The 15,822-nt window shown below is 49.7% G+C and overlaps 1 protein-coding gene across 6 annotated transcripts; it reads right to left on the bottom strand.

Moving 5' to 3' along the window:
* Nucleotides 1–13,315, bottom strand: LOC144595609 (transmembrane protein 272-like). Of its 6 annotated transcripts, none has more exons than XM_078403184.1 (5): nucleotides 13,189–13,315; nucleotides 10,115–10,197; nucleotides 4,527–4,586; nucleotides 2,712–2,794; nucleotides 1–1,619 (listed from the first exon to the last, which is right to left on the bottom strand). In XM_078403184.1, exons 2-5 carry the CDS (start codon nucleotides 10,170–10,172, stop codon nucleotides 1,248–1,250), a joined length of 573 nt encoding a protein of 190 aa, XP_078259310.1. In that variant the 5' UTR covers nucleotides 10,173–10,197; nucleotides 13,189–13,315; the 3' UTR covers nucleotides 1–1,247. The 6 variants fall into 6 exon arrangements, with proteins under 6 accessions (XP_078259310.1, XP_078259312.1, XP_078259311.1 ...); XM_078403186.1 differs by lacking the exon at nucleotides 13,189–13,315 and adding an exon at nucleotides 11,288–11,712; XM_078403185.1 differs by lacking the exon at nucleotides 13,189–13,315 and adding an exon at nucleotides 11,525–11,712.
* Between the last annotated feature and the right edge of the window lie 2,507 nt (nucleotides 13,316–15,822).

Raw genomic sequence — 15,822 nt, 5'->3', positions numbered from 1 at the left:
GGGTGCTGGGCATTGGGTGCTGGGCATTGGGTGCTGGGCATTGGGTGCTGGGCATTGGGTGCTGGGCATTGGGTGCTGGCATTGGGTGCTGGCATTGCCAGCGACATCCACACACCGAGAATTAATAACATGCATCTGCTCCAGCACATTATCTTGCACCCTAAGCTGCAAGGTTACATGGCCAATCACAACTCCTCAACCAGAGGCAATGTTTATATTGCACCTCGAATGTAGATATGGATCCATGAACTTATCAAGATGAAGCAAACATTAAGCTTCGGGAGTAAGGAGGTTTGAGTTTCTGTAACGTATTTCAGAATGTCCAGAATGATCCAGGGGTCATGAGGATGTGTCTGACAGACCGCAACATGGGAGTTATTGTAATGCACATGACACACTCAATGCCTTGCATGTCTTTTGACTAGTGACAGGCGGATTTCCCTCGGGGATAAATGAAGTTGTAACGTATCATGTCAGGGCAGCCTGTCAGACCAAGCGAGAAGCAACGTGATGCTCCCCCAGGGACAATGAGGGCGGGCGGATTGTGGGCAGGACAGCCACTGCCCAATAACACAAAGCCGCAGCGTCTCCCCCTATCAGTGGGAGGGCCAGATGGGGCTTCTGTCTCACATCAGGTCTAAGAGGCAGATACAGTGGGCTCTATGCGGTGTCTCCAAGTCACCAGGTCCTGATCCGATCACCTGCCGGCCCAGCAGCAAGAGATCCACTGTTGAAACTACAGAGAGGTCACTAGCTGGCTGACTGACAAACTGTTTAACTGGTCAGGGGTTTCGGGGGGGGGGGGGGGGGGGGTCTTTTAGACCAGCGTACTGCAGCGGGGAATTTAGGAAGTGTTAACTTCTTTGAATTACTAGTAGCGGGGCTCAGAATCCCCCTGCAAACTGATATAAACCACAGCCCATGTCCTGAGCAACCGTGCCATACATAGTCTACTCATAGTTCAGATGGTCCCCCTGTTCCTGGACTCCATTTGAAGCGGTCACTGAAGATACAGGAGCAGCATGTAATCACAACGGCAACAAGCTTCAGACAGGCATGGGGAGGGGGGGGGAGCAGCACAGAGAGCTGAGGGTCCAACCCCACCTCCTCACCAAGAAAAGGCGTGCAACATGCACATTAGAGAGAGTTACTGCTGGTCAGGCCTGGAATGGGCAGGACGAGTCAGGCTGGTTGTGAGGTGCGGACCGCTGCTTCCGAATGGGCACTCCCCGCGTCCAGCCTGCCCCTCAATCCTCCCCCTCCTCCTCCGCATCCTCGCCTGGTCTTGAGAAGGAGTAGATGCAGCAGGTGCAGAGAATGAGAAGGGCCAGGACCATGTGGCTGATGGCCAGGACTGCCACAGAGAACACGTACACCGTCTTGTCGCAGTAGTCCTGCGGCCGGTGGAAGGGCGGGATGAAGTTGGGGAGAAACTCGGAGAAGACCCAGTAGTTGCCGAGGATGAACCAGACGAAGAGGAAGAGGCTGAGAGTGACGTGGATGTAGTAGCGGTGAAGATTCTGTCGCCACGGATACTCGTCCTCATCATCATCGCCGATCATCACCGACTTGTTGAGGAGATGCCTCATCTTGGTGGAGTCGTGCAGGAGGAGGGAGACCTGTGTGGTCAAGCAGGACAGGACACAGGGTCAAAGGGGGCAGGTCCAGGTTTATTATTCTCACCTAACTGAGCTACAGTGAACAGCATTGTTTTTCCATGCTATCCCATCAGATCAGATGATACTATACATAAATACAATCAAGACAAACCCGAGTACAATAGGTAGAGCAAAGGGGAAGATACAGAGTGCAGAATATAGTTCTCAGCATTGTAGCGCATCAGTTCCAGAGACAAAGTCCAATGTCCACAATGGAGTGGAGGTGAAGCGGGCAGTACCCCAGCTTATGGAAGGACCGTTCAGAAGCCTGATAACAGAGGGGAAGAAGCTGTCCCTGAGTCTGGTGGGGATGCGTGCTTTCAGGCTTCTGTACCTTCTGCCGAACGGGAGCGGGTAGAGGGAGGAATGACCGGGGTTGGACAAGTCTTTGATTTCACGTTTTCCCGAGTGAATGTTCTGGCAACGAGCTCCCTAAAGCAGGTGAGTAGTGACCCCATTATTATCCAGCCCGGACTGGGACTTGCTCAGATGGATCATCCCTCTCCCTCTCCCTCCTCCTTGGTCGCACACTTTGATCTTTACGTTCAATTCTGACTGATCCATCCGAATACAGGAAACAGATGGAGGCAGCAGACTCACGCCAAAACTGTACGTGGTATTGGACCAGAGGGATCAGGCAGAAGGTGAGAGGGGGGAGATTTAAGAGGGTCCTCGGGGATAACATTTTCACTCAGAGGGTGCATGTTGAAGAAGGGTCTCGACCCGAAACGTCAGCCATTCCTTCTCTCCTGAGATGCTGCCTGACCTGCTGAGTTACTCCAGCATTTTGTGAATAATCACTCAGAGGGTAGTCTGTATCTGGAATGAGCTACTAGTGGAAGTTATAGAAGCGGATACAATTATGATTTTAAAAGGCATTTGGACAGATATATGGAAAGGAAGGGTTTAGGGGGCTATGGGCCAAAGGCTGGTAAATGGCATGAGCCTTGGTCGTCATGGATAAGGTGGGCCGAAGGGCCTGTTCCCATGTTGTACAGCTCTGTCACTTCACATATTTCGTCCAGTTATAGATTTACTGGTTGTACAACATACCTTCAGACTGCCGATAATTCCTCCCACGAGCAGATACAAGGGGATCAGCGGCTGAATGGGGCAGCTGTCCAGAAACTTCATCCCTACAACACACAATGGGGACAGAGACCATGAGCGAAGACCTGGACCGGTGAGTTGCGAGCTTCCGAGTGGGTGCCGTTTCTTGCATTGATTAATATTCACCATCGAGGCTGAAATTGTGGTAATGCAGTCAGAGCGAGAATTTTAAGAGTTGTCCAGTTTGGAATTCTGCCAAGTGTTGATATATGACCAAAAAATACACAGGGATTATGGGTAGGAAAGGTTTGGAAGGATGTGTGCCAAATGCAGGCAGGTGGGACTAGTGTACATGGGGCATGTTGGTCAGCGTGGACAACCTGGGCCAAAGGGCCTGTTTCCGTGCTGTGTGACTCTATGAGAAAACTTAAACTCCGCTCACAAAATAAATTCAAGATAAAATATAGAAATACCTCAAAGATACTCTGAAGTGATTGGGGAAATGGATATGGATCTGGAGAGGCACATGAACTGAAGTCCCACCATCGAAGGTATCACAAAATGCTGGAGTAACTCAGCAGACCAGGCAGCATCTTGGAGAGAATGAATGGGTGACGTTTCGGGTCGACACCCTTCTTCAGACTGAAACGTCACCCATTCCTTCTCTCCAAGATGCTGCCTGACCTGCTGAGTTACTCCAGCATTTTGTGATACCTTCGATTTGTACCGGCGGTTATTTTCTTACACGAAGTCCCACCATGGTCAGGCACAACAATGCTGCTCCAGGGTCTCACTGGTCTCACTGGTCTCAACATGGGAGCAGCAGAGAAAGGGATCTGCATCACTAACAAGGTTTGGATTAATAGAGAAAAGACAAAGTGCTGGAGTAACTCAGCGGGTCAGGCTGCATCTGTGGAGGACATGGATAGGTGACGTTTTGTCAGGACCCTCCTTCATTCCATGGACTCCGAATTAATGGATTGTTTCACATGTTCTATGATTAGTACTGGTGTCAGAGGGTATGGGGAGAACAGGGATAGATAGACCAGCCATGAGAAGTCTACAATAATGGCAGAGTAGACTTGATGGTCCAAATGGCCTACATCTGCTCCTATGAATTATGAACTATATTTTCCTCAGAAACATCAGCAGTTTTTCAAATATTTCAAATCGGGACCCTTCCTTAGGCTGATCACAATCCGTCTCTAAATCTGTCTCTCCATGCCCTCCATAGATGCTGCTTGACCTACTGAGTTCCTCCAGCATTTTATATTTTGGTCAAGATTCCAGCATCTGCAGTTCCTGAAACCAAGTTAGTAACAGTAGTTTAGTTAGGTTAGTTTATTGTCGCGTGTACTGAGGTACAGTGAAAAGCTTTTGTTGCGTGCTAACCAGTCAGCAGAAAGACAATACATGATTACAATCGAGCCATTTACAGTGTATAGATACATGATAAAGGAATAACTTTTAGTGCAAGATAAAGCCAGCAATGTCCGATCAAGGAAAGTCCGAGGGTCATCAAAGAGGTAGATAGTAGTTCAACACTACTCTCTAGTTGTGGTTGGATGATCCAGCTGCCTGATAACTGCTGGGAAGAAACTGTCCCTGAATCTGGAGGTGTGCATTTTCACATTTCACACAAATAACCACAGTTTTGAATTGCGGGCGGTCAGAAAAACAGCAGTTTGTTATTAAAATACAAACAACTACCATAAAGTTAACTAAAATAAGGTAAAGCTTACATACATAATACCAAGGCTAACTGTATAAAATATGTATAAAATATATACTTTCTTTAAAAGAAATACATTTTCTTACCGACAAAAGCCATTGTGAGAGGCAGAGCAAGGAAGGCCAGCAGACCAAAGATAAAGCAAGCTGTGGACAATAGAAACAAGATGACAACTCTTTGCTTTAATATACAAGAAATAAACTGCGCAGGCAATGAAGAATGGTGAGGTCTGCTTCATTGGTCAACTCAACATCCAGCAGGCGAGCCTGCAAAGTCCATACTTGAACCAGGTTTCAATAGGAGGCAGACGGTCACAACCTCCATCATCATCCAGACTGGCCGTATAAACACAAATGGTTCTTTAGTTCCCCTCTTCTCTCACCTACCCACCAGTGTCTACTTCACCGTCCACCCCTCGATATCCTCACTGTCTACCCTCCACACCCTCACTGTCTACCCTCCACACCCTCACTGTCTACCCACTAGTGTCTACTTCACTGTCTACCCACCACACCCTCACTGTCTACCCACCACACCCTCACTGTCTACCCACCACACCCTCACTGTCTATCCCTCCCTCACTGTAACTTGGCTATCACCTCTCTACTGTCTACATAGTATTACTGGCTACTGAGTATTACTGTCTACTTAGTATTACTGTCTACCTAGTATTACTGTCTACCTAGTATTACTGTCTACTTAGTATTTACTGGCTACTGAGTATTACTGGCTACCTAGTATTACTGTCTGCTTAGTATTACTGGCTACCTAATATTACTGTCTACTGAGTATTACTGTCTACTGAGTATTACTGTCTACTGAGTATTACTGTCTACTTACGATTACTGTCTACCTAGTATTACTGTCTACCTAGTATTACTGCCTACCGAGTATTACTGAGTATTACTGAGTACCGAGTATTACTGAGTACCGAGTATTATTGGCTACTGAGTATTACTGGCTACTGAGTATTACTGGTTACTGAGTATTACTGGCTACCTAACATTACTTCTTACCTACTATTACTGATTACTTAGCTTTACTGGTTGCCTAGTAATACTGTTAATCCATTTATCTGTGTGCTATTATGTTTACAGGCCTATGAAGCTGCAGGGGGTAGGAATTTCATTGTTTCATTGCTGGTACAGCAAATAAAAATCCTCCTGAAACACCTGGCTCCTCTCCTTCATTTCGGGCTTATCGCCGCGCCACAATATGACAATTAAACACTCTTGATGAGGATGTACAAAGAAGACCGTTGGATTGTTAACACTTTGAAGATTTATTTTCCCCATAATGCATATAATCAGATCATGAATCTGATCAGATTTCATGGACTGAGCAAGAGTGAGAAACATTGTGAGCCTGGTCTGATGATGGAGGGCAGTGGTCACCAACTCTGAGGAATCAGTGTCGGAAGAAACTGCAGATGCTGGTTTGAACCGAACATAGACACAAAATGTTGGAGTAACTCAGCAGGACAAGCAGCATCTCTTGAGAGAAGTAATGGGTGACGTTTCAGGTCGAGACCCTTCATCTCGACCCAAAATGTCGCCCATTCCTTCTCTCCAGAGATGCTGCCTGTCCCGCTGAGTTACTCCAGCATTTTGTGTCTAGATTAAATCAGTGAATCAGTGGAGACATCACTGGGCTCATTTGAACAGCCCACACACCTGTGTGGTTCCCACTGAGTGGGGAAGGTTTAATCTACCGCCTAATGAGACTGCAAAAACATTCTCTGCATTCTTGCAAAATAAGTTAGGCGTGTTCGAGTTACAGACTCATACAGCATAGAAACAGTTCCTTCAGCCCAACTGTCCATGCCAACAGGTTGCCCAATCTCAGCTGATCCCACCTGCCCACATTTGGCCGACATCCGTTTAAACTTTCTTTATTCATATGCCTGTTCAAACGTCTATTAAATGCTGTTGTCGTCCCTGCCTCAACTACCTCCTCTGGTAGCTCGTTCTATATACCCACCACCCTCTATGTGAAAAGTTGTCCCTCAAATTTCTATTAGATCTTTCCCCTCTCACCTTAAACCAATGTCTTCTGGTTCTTGATTCCTCTACTCTGGGTTGAAAGATCTGTGCATTCACCCTTTCTATTCCGCTCATGATTTTACACACCTCCATAAGATCACCCCTCATCCTCCTGCACTCCAAGAAATAAAGTCCTAGCCTACCCAACCTCTCCCTGTAGCTCATGCATGCCCTCAAGTCCTGGCAACATCCTCGTATATCTTCTCTGCACCCATTTCAGTTTACTGGCATCTTTCAGAACACAAATTTGGAATATAAATCATTGAAAGTATTTATCAAGCTGATACACCTTTCTCTCTTCATATCAATATTTAGCTGGGCACACAAAATGTGCAGGAAGGAACTGTAGATGCTGGTTTACACCAAAGATAGACATAAAATGCTGGAGTAACTCAGCGGGTCAGGCAACATTTCTGCAGATAAGGAAAATAATTAGCTGGGCACAGTTCTGATCTAAAACCACAATCTCACCCAGAGACAGCACACAACCAGATTGGCCCCACACCTGAGAGATTCCTCACGTTTGTGTTTCATTCTGTTTTCAGTCAGAGAGAAACTCACAATCCTGTGTGTCCAAATCACTATTTCCATGGTTACTCAGTGAATCTTTTAATGCATCGACCATGTTCTCATTATCGAAGCCTCTCGCTTCATTCTGCTGCTGTCTGCGTTACGTCTGATGGAGTCAAACGACACGGCAACAGGCCCTTCGGCCCAACTCGTCCATACCGACCACGATGCCCCAATCTACATGAGTCGCACCTGCCCGCATTCGGCCCATCTATATACTAAAACTCTCGTTTGTTTGTTTGTTTGTTCTTGAACTACAGCCAAAGCAGTACACGATAGCGCGACAATTTCAGGCCCACCTTACTGACCGTCGTCCCTTTGGTGCTAATGGAAGAAGTTTAACATAACATATAACATATAACAACTACAGCATGGAAACAGGCCTGTCCGGCCCTACCAGTCCACGCCGACCATTCTCCCTGACCTAGTCTCATCTACCTGCACTCAGACCATAACCCTCCAATCCCCTCCTATCCATATACCTATCCAATTTACTCTTAAATAATAAAATCGAGCCAGCCTCCACCACTTCCACCGGAAGCCCATTCCATACAGCCACAACCCTCTGAGTAAAGAAGTTCCCCCTCATGTTACCCCTAAACCTTTGTCCCTCAATTCTGAAGCTATGTCCCCTTGTTGGAATCTTCCCCACTCTCAAAGGGAAAAGCCTACCCACGTCAACTCTGTCCGTCCCTCTCAAAATTTTAAAAACCTCTATCAAGTCCCCCCTCAACCTTCTACGCTCCAAAGAATAAAGACCCAACCTATTCAACCTCTCTCTGTAGCCTAAGTGCTGAAACCCAGGCAACATTCTAGTAAATCTCCTCTGTACCCTCTCCATTTTGTCGACATCCTTCCTATAATTTAATTGAAATTGGTATTATATTTTTTAAGTTATTCACATTTTAAAGTTTAAATCTATCTCCTAGGGAGGGAGGGGGGAGGTTTAATTGTCAGTTGTCCATAGTGTGTGTAGGACAGCATTCGTGTGTGGGGATCGCCGGTCGGAGCGGACTCGGTGGCCCTCACTATATCTGTCTTTGTATTTGTATCACAAAAAACTGCAGATTGTGCTTATAAAATAAGTCACAGAGTCCTGTAGTAACTCAGCGGGTCAGGTGACATCTCTGGAGAACAGACTGGAGAAGGGTCCCAATCCAAAATGTTACCTATCCATGTTCTCCAGAGATGCTGCCTGATCTGCTGAGTTACTCCAGCACTGTGTGTCTTTTTTTCTGAGCATCAGTTGCTTTAACACCTGACCTGCAGTGCCTTTGTCTTATCGGTTTATGGCAGGTCGGCAAAGGAATTCACATGAACCTCTAGTGCCTTATAAAATGACACTGCACCCACAAACTGTGTGCTGTTACAGTGAATACACCAGAGGTAATTATCTAAACTTACAGCAAGTTGTATCTAGTGTCTGAACCCAAACTTACTCGCAGAGACCATCTCCATTGATCTACATCATAGATCTCCACATCCATGAGTCTCCACATCCATTGATCCACATCTCCATAGATCTACATCTCCATGGATCCACAACATGGATCTACAACATGGATCTACAGGAAAAAAAACTGCAGATGCTGGTTTAAATCGAAGGTAGACACAAAATGCTGGGGTAACTCAGCGGGTCAGGCAGCATCTCGGGAGAGAAGGAGGTGTGACGTTTCGGGTCGAGACCCTGTTTCAGACTGAAGGGTCTCGACCCGATACGTCACCCATTCCTTCAATTCCGAGATGCTGCTCGACACGCTGAGTTACTCAAGCATTTCGTGTCTAACATAGATGTTCATCTCCATTGATCTACTACAACATTGAAGGTATTTATTCACAAAATGCTGGAGTAACTCAGCAGGTCAGGCAGCATCTCGGGAGAGAAGGAATGGGTGACGTTTCGGGTCGAGACCCTTCTTCAGATTGATGTCAGGGGGGCGGGACAAAGAAAGGATATAGGTGGAGACAGGAAGATAGAGGGAGATCTGGGAAGGAGGAGGGGAAGAGAGGGACAGAGGAACTATCTAAAGTTGGAGAAGTCGATGTTCATACCACTGGGCTGCAAGCTGCCCAGGCGAAATATGAGGTGCTGTTCCTCCAATTTCTGGTGGGCCTCACTATGGCACTGGAGGAGGCCCATGACAGAAAGGTCAGACTGGGAGTGGGAGGGGGAGTTGAAGTGCTCGGCCACCGGGAAACCAGTTTGGCCAACGCGGACTGAGCGCAGGTGTTGAGCGAAGCGATCGCCGAGCCTGCGCTTGGTTTCGCCGATGTAAATAAGTTGACATCTAGAGCAGCGGATGCAATAGATGAGGTTGGAGGAGGTGCAGGTGAACCTCCGTCTCACCTGGAAAGACTGTTTGGGTCCTTGGATGGAGTTGAGGGGGGAGGTAAAGGGACAAATGTTGCATCTCGTGAGGTTGCAGGGGAAAGTGCCCGGGGTTGGGGTGGTTTGGGTAGGAAGGGACAAGTGGGCCAGGGAGTTACGGAGGGAACGGTCTCTGCGGAACGCAGAGAGGGGAGGGGATGGGAAGATGTGGCCAGTGGTGGGGTCCCGTTGTAGGTGACGGAAGTGTTGGCGGATGATTTGTTGGATACGCTGGCTCTACTGCAACGTGTATTTCCATCTCCATGAATCTCCATCTCCATGGACCCCCATCTCCATGGATCCACATTTCCATGGATCTACCATTTGTGTGTGATATCCATGCATTTTGGTGGTTGCCCCAAGCAGCCGGTCACAGCACAAGTTTGGTGACCCAGTAACTTCCACCAGACTCTGCGGAACTTAGTTAGAACCCTAAGGAGAGTATTTGGACCGGCTCGATTATTCTGTCCGCTTCATGTCTACATAAAGTCGTGTCTTCACCACCCAGCGCTGGAGATGTGAACACGCCGTGAATGAGCCCGAGGTCAGACATTCCTGAGGTCGGGCCCTGTCGCCGGGATTGCAAGACCGAGAACGTGTGCACCCTGTCTCCGTCCATCCCGCGTTATGGTCCGCTCCGCGCTTTGACCGCTAACGCGGAAAGTGGACAGCGAATACCGAGGCCACTGCTCACCATTGCTGGCGATTCTTGCGATACATCGGTGACAGACCCTTTCCACACCGCCCGACATCCCTCCAGACTTTACCTAGATGCGTCTGAAACGGAACAACATGACAGTTTACAACTTTCATTCAGTAGGAGAATGTATCACGGATGCGGTTCGGGCGGGGATGGAGAGGAACGCTGCTGGAACTCTGCACTTGGAAACTGTCAATGTCTCGCCAATCCCACCTGCGGGTTACCAACCCCACACCAGACTGGCAACCCCACACACCGGGCTAGCAACCCCACACACCAGGCTGGCAACCCCACACACCAGGCTGGCAACCCCACACACCGGGCTAGCAACCCCACACACCGGGCTACCAACCCCACACCAGACTGGCAACCCCACACGCCAGGCTGGCAACCCCACACACCAGGCTGGCAACCCCACACACCAGGCTGGCAACCCCACACACCATGCTACCAACCCCACACACCGGGCTACCAACCCCACACGCCAGGCTGGCAACCCCACACGCCAGGCTGGCAACCCCACACACCGGGCTAGCAACCCTACACGCCAGGCTGGCAACCCCACACGCCAGGCTGGCAACCCGGCCGGCTCCGAGTGACGGTCACCGAACTCAGGACAACTTTGGTCGGGATCCGGGGATTAATCAGAAGAGGAAAAACATGTTCACAAGATCGAGACCCGGTGCCGCAACAGGAGAGACCCGGTCCCGACCCGGTCCCGACCCAGACCCGGACCCGGACCCGACGCAGACACAGACCCGGTCCCGACCCGGACCCAGTCCCGACCCAGACCCGGTCCAGACCCAGACACAGACCCGGTCCCGACCCATACCCGACCCATACCCGACCCAGACCCGACCCAGTCCCGACCCAGACCCGGTCCAGACCCAGACACAGACCCAGATCCGGTCCCGGTCCCGACCCAGACCCAGTCCCGACCCAGACCCAGACCCAGACCCAGACCCAGACCCAGACCCAGACCCGGTCCCGACCCAGACCCAGACCCGGTCCCGACCCAGACCCGGACCTCGTTGATACTCCGGGTCTGTGGAGGGTGTTGCGGGTGTGAGCGGCTCCGCTCGGCCGCTGGGACCGGGTGCCTCAGTTACCCGGGGTCCGGGTGTCTCCGGGTGTCGCCGGGTGTCGGTGCCGTCGGTGCCCACTAACCGGAGCGGGGGTCGGGGCTCGGACGGTGCGGACACAGCCGGGCAGCGGCGTTTCTCTGGCGGTGTCGCCGAGCTTCCCGCCGGCGCTCCCGGTAACGTTTCACCCGCAGACCCCCGCGACCCGGCTTGGCCCCGCTCCCCGCCCCGGGGGTGGTCGCAGCCGGGGAGGCGGGCAGTGGTGCCCGGGGCAGAGGTCCAGGGAGCGGGCGGGAGGTGCGGATACAGGGGGGGTCCCGACCTGAAGCGTGGACCGCTCCCTCCACACTCGCTGCCCAGAGCCGCTCCTCCTCCTCCGGCACCCGGGGCTCTGCTCTGCTCCGGACCCGCCCGCTCCCGGTGCCGCTCCCGGTGCTGGGGCTGGGGACGGTCGGAGATTGTCAGACCCCCTCCTCCCGCACACGGAGAGAGCGGTGTCGCTAATCCCAGCGTTATTGAAAGCAAGAAGGATGTGAATGCGGGGAGTCGCGCTGTTGCACATTGCCGCTAATTGTAGATGGTTCTACTTCGCACCGTCCACAAACCGTGTCTCTGGGCGGGAATAAACTGTGTCCCTGGGCAGCAATAAACCTGTCCCTAAGGAGTAATAAACCGTGTCAATGGGCAGCAATAAACCTGTCCCTAGGGAGTAATAAACCGTGTCAATGGGCAGCAATAAACCGTGTCAATGGGCAGCAATAAACCTGTCCCTAGGGAGTAATAAACTTGTCCTTTGGAAGTAATAAACCTGTCCGTAGGCAGCAATAAACCTGTCCGTAGGCAGCAATAAACCTGTCCCTAGGGAGTAATAAACCTGTCCCAAGGGAGCAATAAACCTTTTCCTGGGCAGTAATAAACCTGTCCCTAGGGAGTAATAAACCTGTGCATGGGCGGTAATAAACCTGTCCCTAGGGAGTAATAAACCTGTCCCTAGGGAGTAATAAACCGTGTCAATGGGCAGCAATAAACGTGTCCCTAGGGAATAATAAACTTGTCCCTAGGGAGTAATAAACCGTGTCAATGGGCAGCAATAAACCTGTCCCTAGGGACAGTTACCCGGGGTCCGGGTATCGCCGGGTGTCGGTGCCGCCGCCAATAAAACTGTCCTTAGGAAGTAATAAAACTGTCCTTAGGAAGTAATAAACCTGTCCCTAGGGAGTAATAAACCGTGTCCCTAGGGTGTAATAAACCTGTCCCTAGGGAGTAATAAACCTGTCCCTAGGGAGTAATAAACCTGTCCCTAGGGAGTAATAAACCTGTCCCTAGGCAGCAATAAACCGTAACCCGAGGAGTAATAAACCTGTCCATAGGGAGTAATAAACCGTGTCAATGGGCAGCAATAAACCATGTCCCTAGGGAGTAATAAACCTGTCCCCAGGCAGCATTAAACCGTGTCAGTGGGCAGCAATAAACCGTGTCCCTAGGGAGTAATAAACCGTGTTTCTCGGGAGTAATAAACCGTGTTTCTCGGGAGTAATAAACCTGTCCCCGGTCAGCATTAAACCGTGTCAGTGGGCAGCAATAAAGTGTCCCGAGGGAGTAATGAACCGTGTCAGTGGGCAGCAATAAACAGTGTCCCGAGGGAGCAATAAACCTGCCCCATGGCAGTAATAAAACGAGTCCCAGGGCGGTAATAACCCGTGTTTCTGTGATAAACTCTATTATATTTTGACATTAGTGTGATTTCACTTTACACAAGCCAATAACAGTCTGAAGAAGGGTCTCGACCCGAAACGTCACCCATTCCTTCTCTCCAGAGATGCTGCCCGTCCCGTTGAGTTACTCCAGCATTTAGTGTCTCTCTTTGGTTTAAGCCATCATCTGCTGTTCCTTCGTACACTATTGTTAACCACTGCAGCCAATCGCTCTCCTTTCATTATCGCCCGCTCTTTTGACACCGAAAGGGAAAGAACTGCAACCGCTTACCTTATAAACGCTCCAGCTCTTCCCCCGCCCCTCAGCTTGACTGTTTCATTGCGTTTACAGGCTGCAACAGTAAGGAGTTCATTGTTCTGTGTTGGTACATATAGCAATGAAACTGTATTGGCACCACAATCTTCCTCCTGCCTTCCACTAGGGGTTGGACCTACCCCTGGCCCATCCATCTGCCAATCAACACACCCCCTCACATATCCACCTATCACTCGCCAGACTTTGCCCTGCCCCTCCTCTCTTCCAGCTTTCGAGCCCTCGCCACGGTCAGTCTGAAGAAGGGTCCCGACCTGAAACGCCACCTGTCCATGTTCTCCAGAGATGCTGCCTCACCCGCTGAGTTACGCCAGCACGTTGTGTTTTTTTGTAAACCAGAATCTGTAGCTCCTTGTTTCTTGCTTCCTTGTTCTCTCACTGTGCTGTGCTTTGTTTCCTCCATTGAGTCATACAGCATGGAAACAGGCCCTGCTGCCCAACTTGTCCACGCCGACCAAGATGCCTATCTATGCCTGACCCATCTGCGTGCGTTTGGTCCATATCCCTCTAAACCTTTCCTATTTGTGTACCAGTCCAAATGTCTTTTAAATGTTGCTATACTACCTGCCTCAACTACCTCCTCTGGTAGCTCGATCCATACCCCCACCACACTCTGTGTAGGAGTAGTGAGTGGTTGCGGGCGGCCGGATTGCCGGTAAGGGTCTGCGGTGGTGGTGGTGATGCCGGGGTGCTGGTGAGGGTGGCAGGTTCATCTGCCAGAACCGAAATCCGTTAGAAATCTGAAGAAGGGTCTCAACCCGAAACGTTACCCATTCCTTCTCTCCAGAGATGCTGCCTGACCCGCTGAGTTACTCCAGCATTTTGTGTCTACCTTCCATTATAAAGAGTGTAAGAAAATAACTGCAGATGCTGGTACAAATCGAAGGTATGTATTCACAAAATGCTGGAGTAACTCAGCAGGTCAGTGCTGCCTGGCCTGCTGAGTTACTCCAGCATTTTGTGTCTACCTTCCATTATAAAGAGGTCTGTTAAAATGAGGATTTACTGTATCTCCTTGATATTGCTGCCATCTGGCTGAGCTTGCCAGTGTCAAGCCAGGGCAGCTCGGAGCAAAGCCCAGCTTCCTTATGGTACCTTGCGGGCTGAAATCAACATGGCAATGAAAAGTTATCAACTACAAGCATTAACGAGGCCAAACGTACTGTAGACTGGTCTGTCGTTTCACTGAACACTTTCTCTCAGTCTGCCTGGGCCTACCTGATCTCCCGGTTGCCAAACACCTTAAATGCCCATTCCCATTCCCACACTGACCTTTCTGTCCTGGGCCTCCTCCACTGTCAGAGTGAGGCCCAATGCAAATTGGAGGAGCAACACTTCATATTTGGCTTGGGCAGCTTACAGCCCAGCGGTATGACTTTTGATTTTTCTAACTTTAAGTAACCCTTGCATTCCCTTCCTATCCTTCCCTAGTTTCACAGTCGGCCTGGTGAGTTTCATTGTCTGTAACTCGTTTTCACTTAACCCACAGCTAACAATGGCCTGTTTCCTTTATCATTGTTACTTTTGTGCATATCTTTCATTTATTTGTTCTATATCTCCCTATATCACCATCTATAACTCTCGTTTCCCTTTCCCCAGAATCTCAGTCTGAAGAAGGGTCTCGACCTGAAGCGTCACCTGTTTCTTTTCTCCAGAGATGCTGTCTGACCCACTGAGTTTCTCCAGGTTTTTGTGTCTACCTTAGCATTAACTATTAAATAGGTACTAAAAGCTGGAGTAACTCAGCGGGTCAGGCAGCATCTCTGGAGGGAAGGAGTACGTGACGCTTCGGGTCCAGTCTGAAGAAATGTCTCGACCCGAAGCGTCACATATTCCTTTCCTCCAGAGATGCTGCCTGACCTGCTGAATGTTGCTTTATCTATGCAGACGACCTTGGTGTAGCTGCCCAAGACAGTGACTTCAGTGTTGTTGAAGAACGACTCTCAAATGCCCTCAACAAACTAACACCTTACTTCGAAGAGAACTACCTCCGTACAAATCCATCAAAGCCACATCTGTGCAACCGAGAAGCCAAACACCGTCTGAACGTCACTTGCTTTGGTACCCCTCTTGAAAACTGCGATCACCCAGTATATCTAGGAGTCACCTTAGATCACTGTCTCTCCTTCAAGACTCATGTTGAGTAGACAAAAGCTAAAGTCTGTGCAAGAAACAACATTGTCAGCAAACTTACTGGAACAAGATGGGGCACAATTCATGACACTCTACGATCAAATGCCTTGGCCCTTTGCTACTCAACAGCAGAGTATGCATGCCCAGTCTGGGAAAGATCAGCCCATGCTAAGAAGATACATCCAGCCATCAATACAACCTGCCGCCTTATCACTGGATGTCTTAGACCAACATCAACTGACAGCCGATACATACTATCTGGTGTAGCGCCAACGGAGATACGTCGCAGTGCAGCAAGCAGTAGAGAACGCCATCGCCAGGCCACAGATGTATAACATCCTCTATTCGGCCATGAACCCGCAAAGAGTCGGCTAAAGTCCTGGAAAAGCTGCCTCAACGAAGTTGAAGCAAATGCTGAAGCTGAAGGTACTAGAGTTGCATTATGGGCAGAGAGACTAG

Source organism: Rhinoraja longicauda, chromosome 7 (assembly GCF_053455715.1).
Source record: "Rhinoraja longicauda isolate Sanriku21f chromosome 7, sRhiLon1.1, whole genome shotgun sequence".
NCBI classification, from domain to species: domain Eukaryota; kingdom Metazoa; phylum Chordata; class Chondrichthyes; order Rajiformes; family Arhynchobatidae; genus Rhinoraja; species Rhinoraja longicauda.
The sequence above is the reverse complement of the archived record's forward strand: the minus strand, read 5'-3'. Positions and strand labels throughout refer to the sequence as shown.

Excerpts from the sequence above, each read along its gene's own strand:
- LOC144595609 (XM_078403184.1), bottom strand. The coding sequence starts at position 10,172 with ATGTCGGGCGGTGTGGAAAGGGTCTGTCACCGATGTATCGCAAGAATC. Across the intron at positions 4,587-10,114 it reads CGCAAGAATCGCCAGCAATG|CTTGCTTTATCTTTGGTCTG; the intron begins GTGAGCAGTGGC and ends TATTGTCCACAG. Across the intron at positions 2,795-4,526 it reads TCTCACAATGGCTTTTGTCG|GGATGAAGTTTCTGGACAGC; the intron begins GTAAGAAAATGT and ends TGTGTGTTGTAG.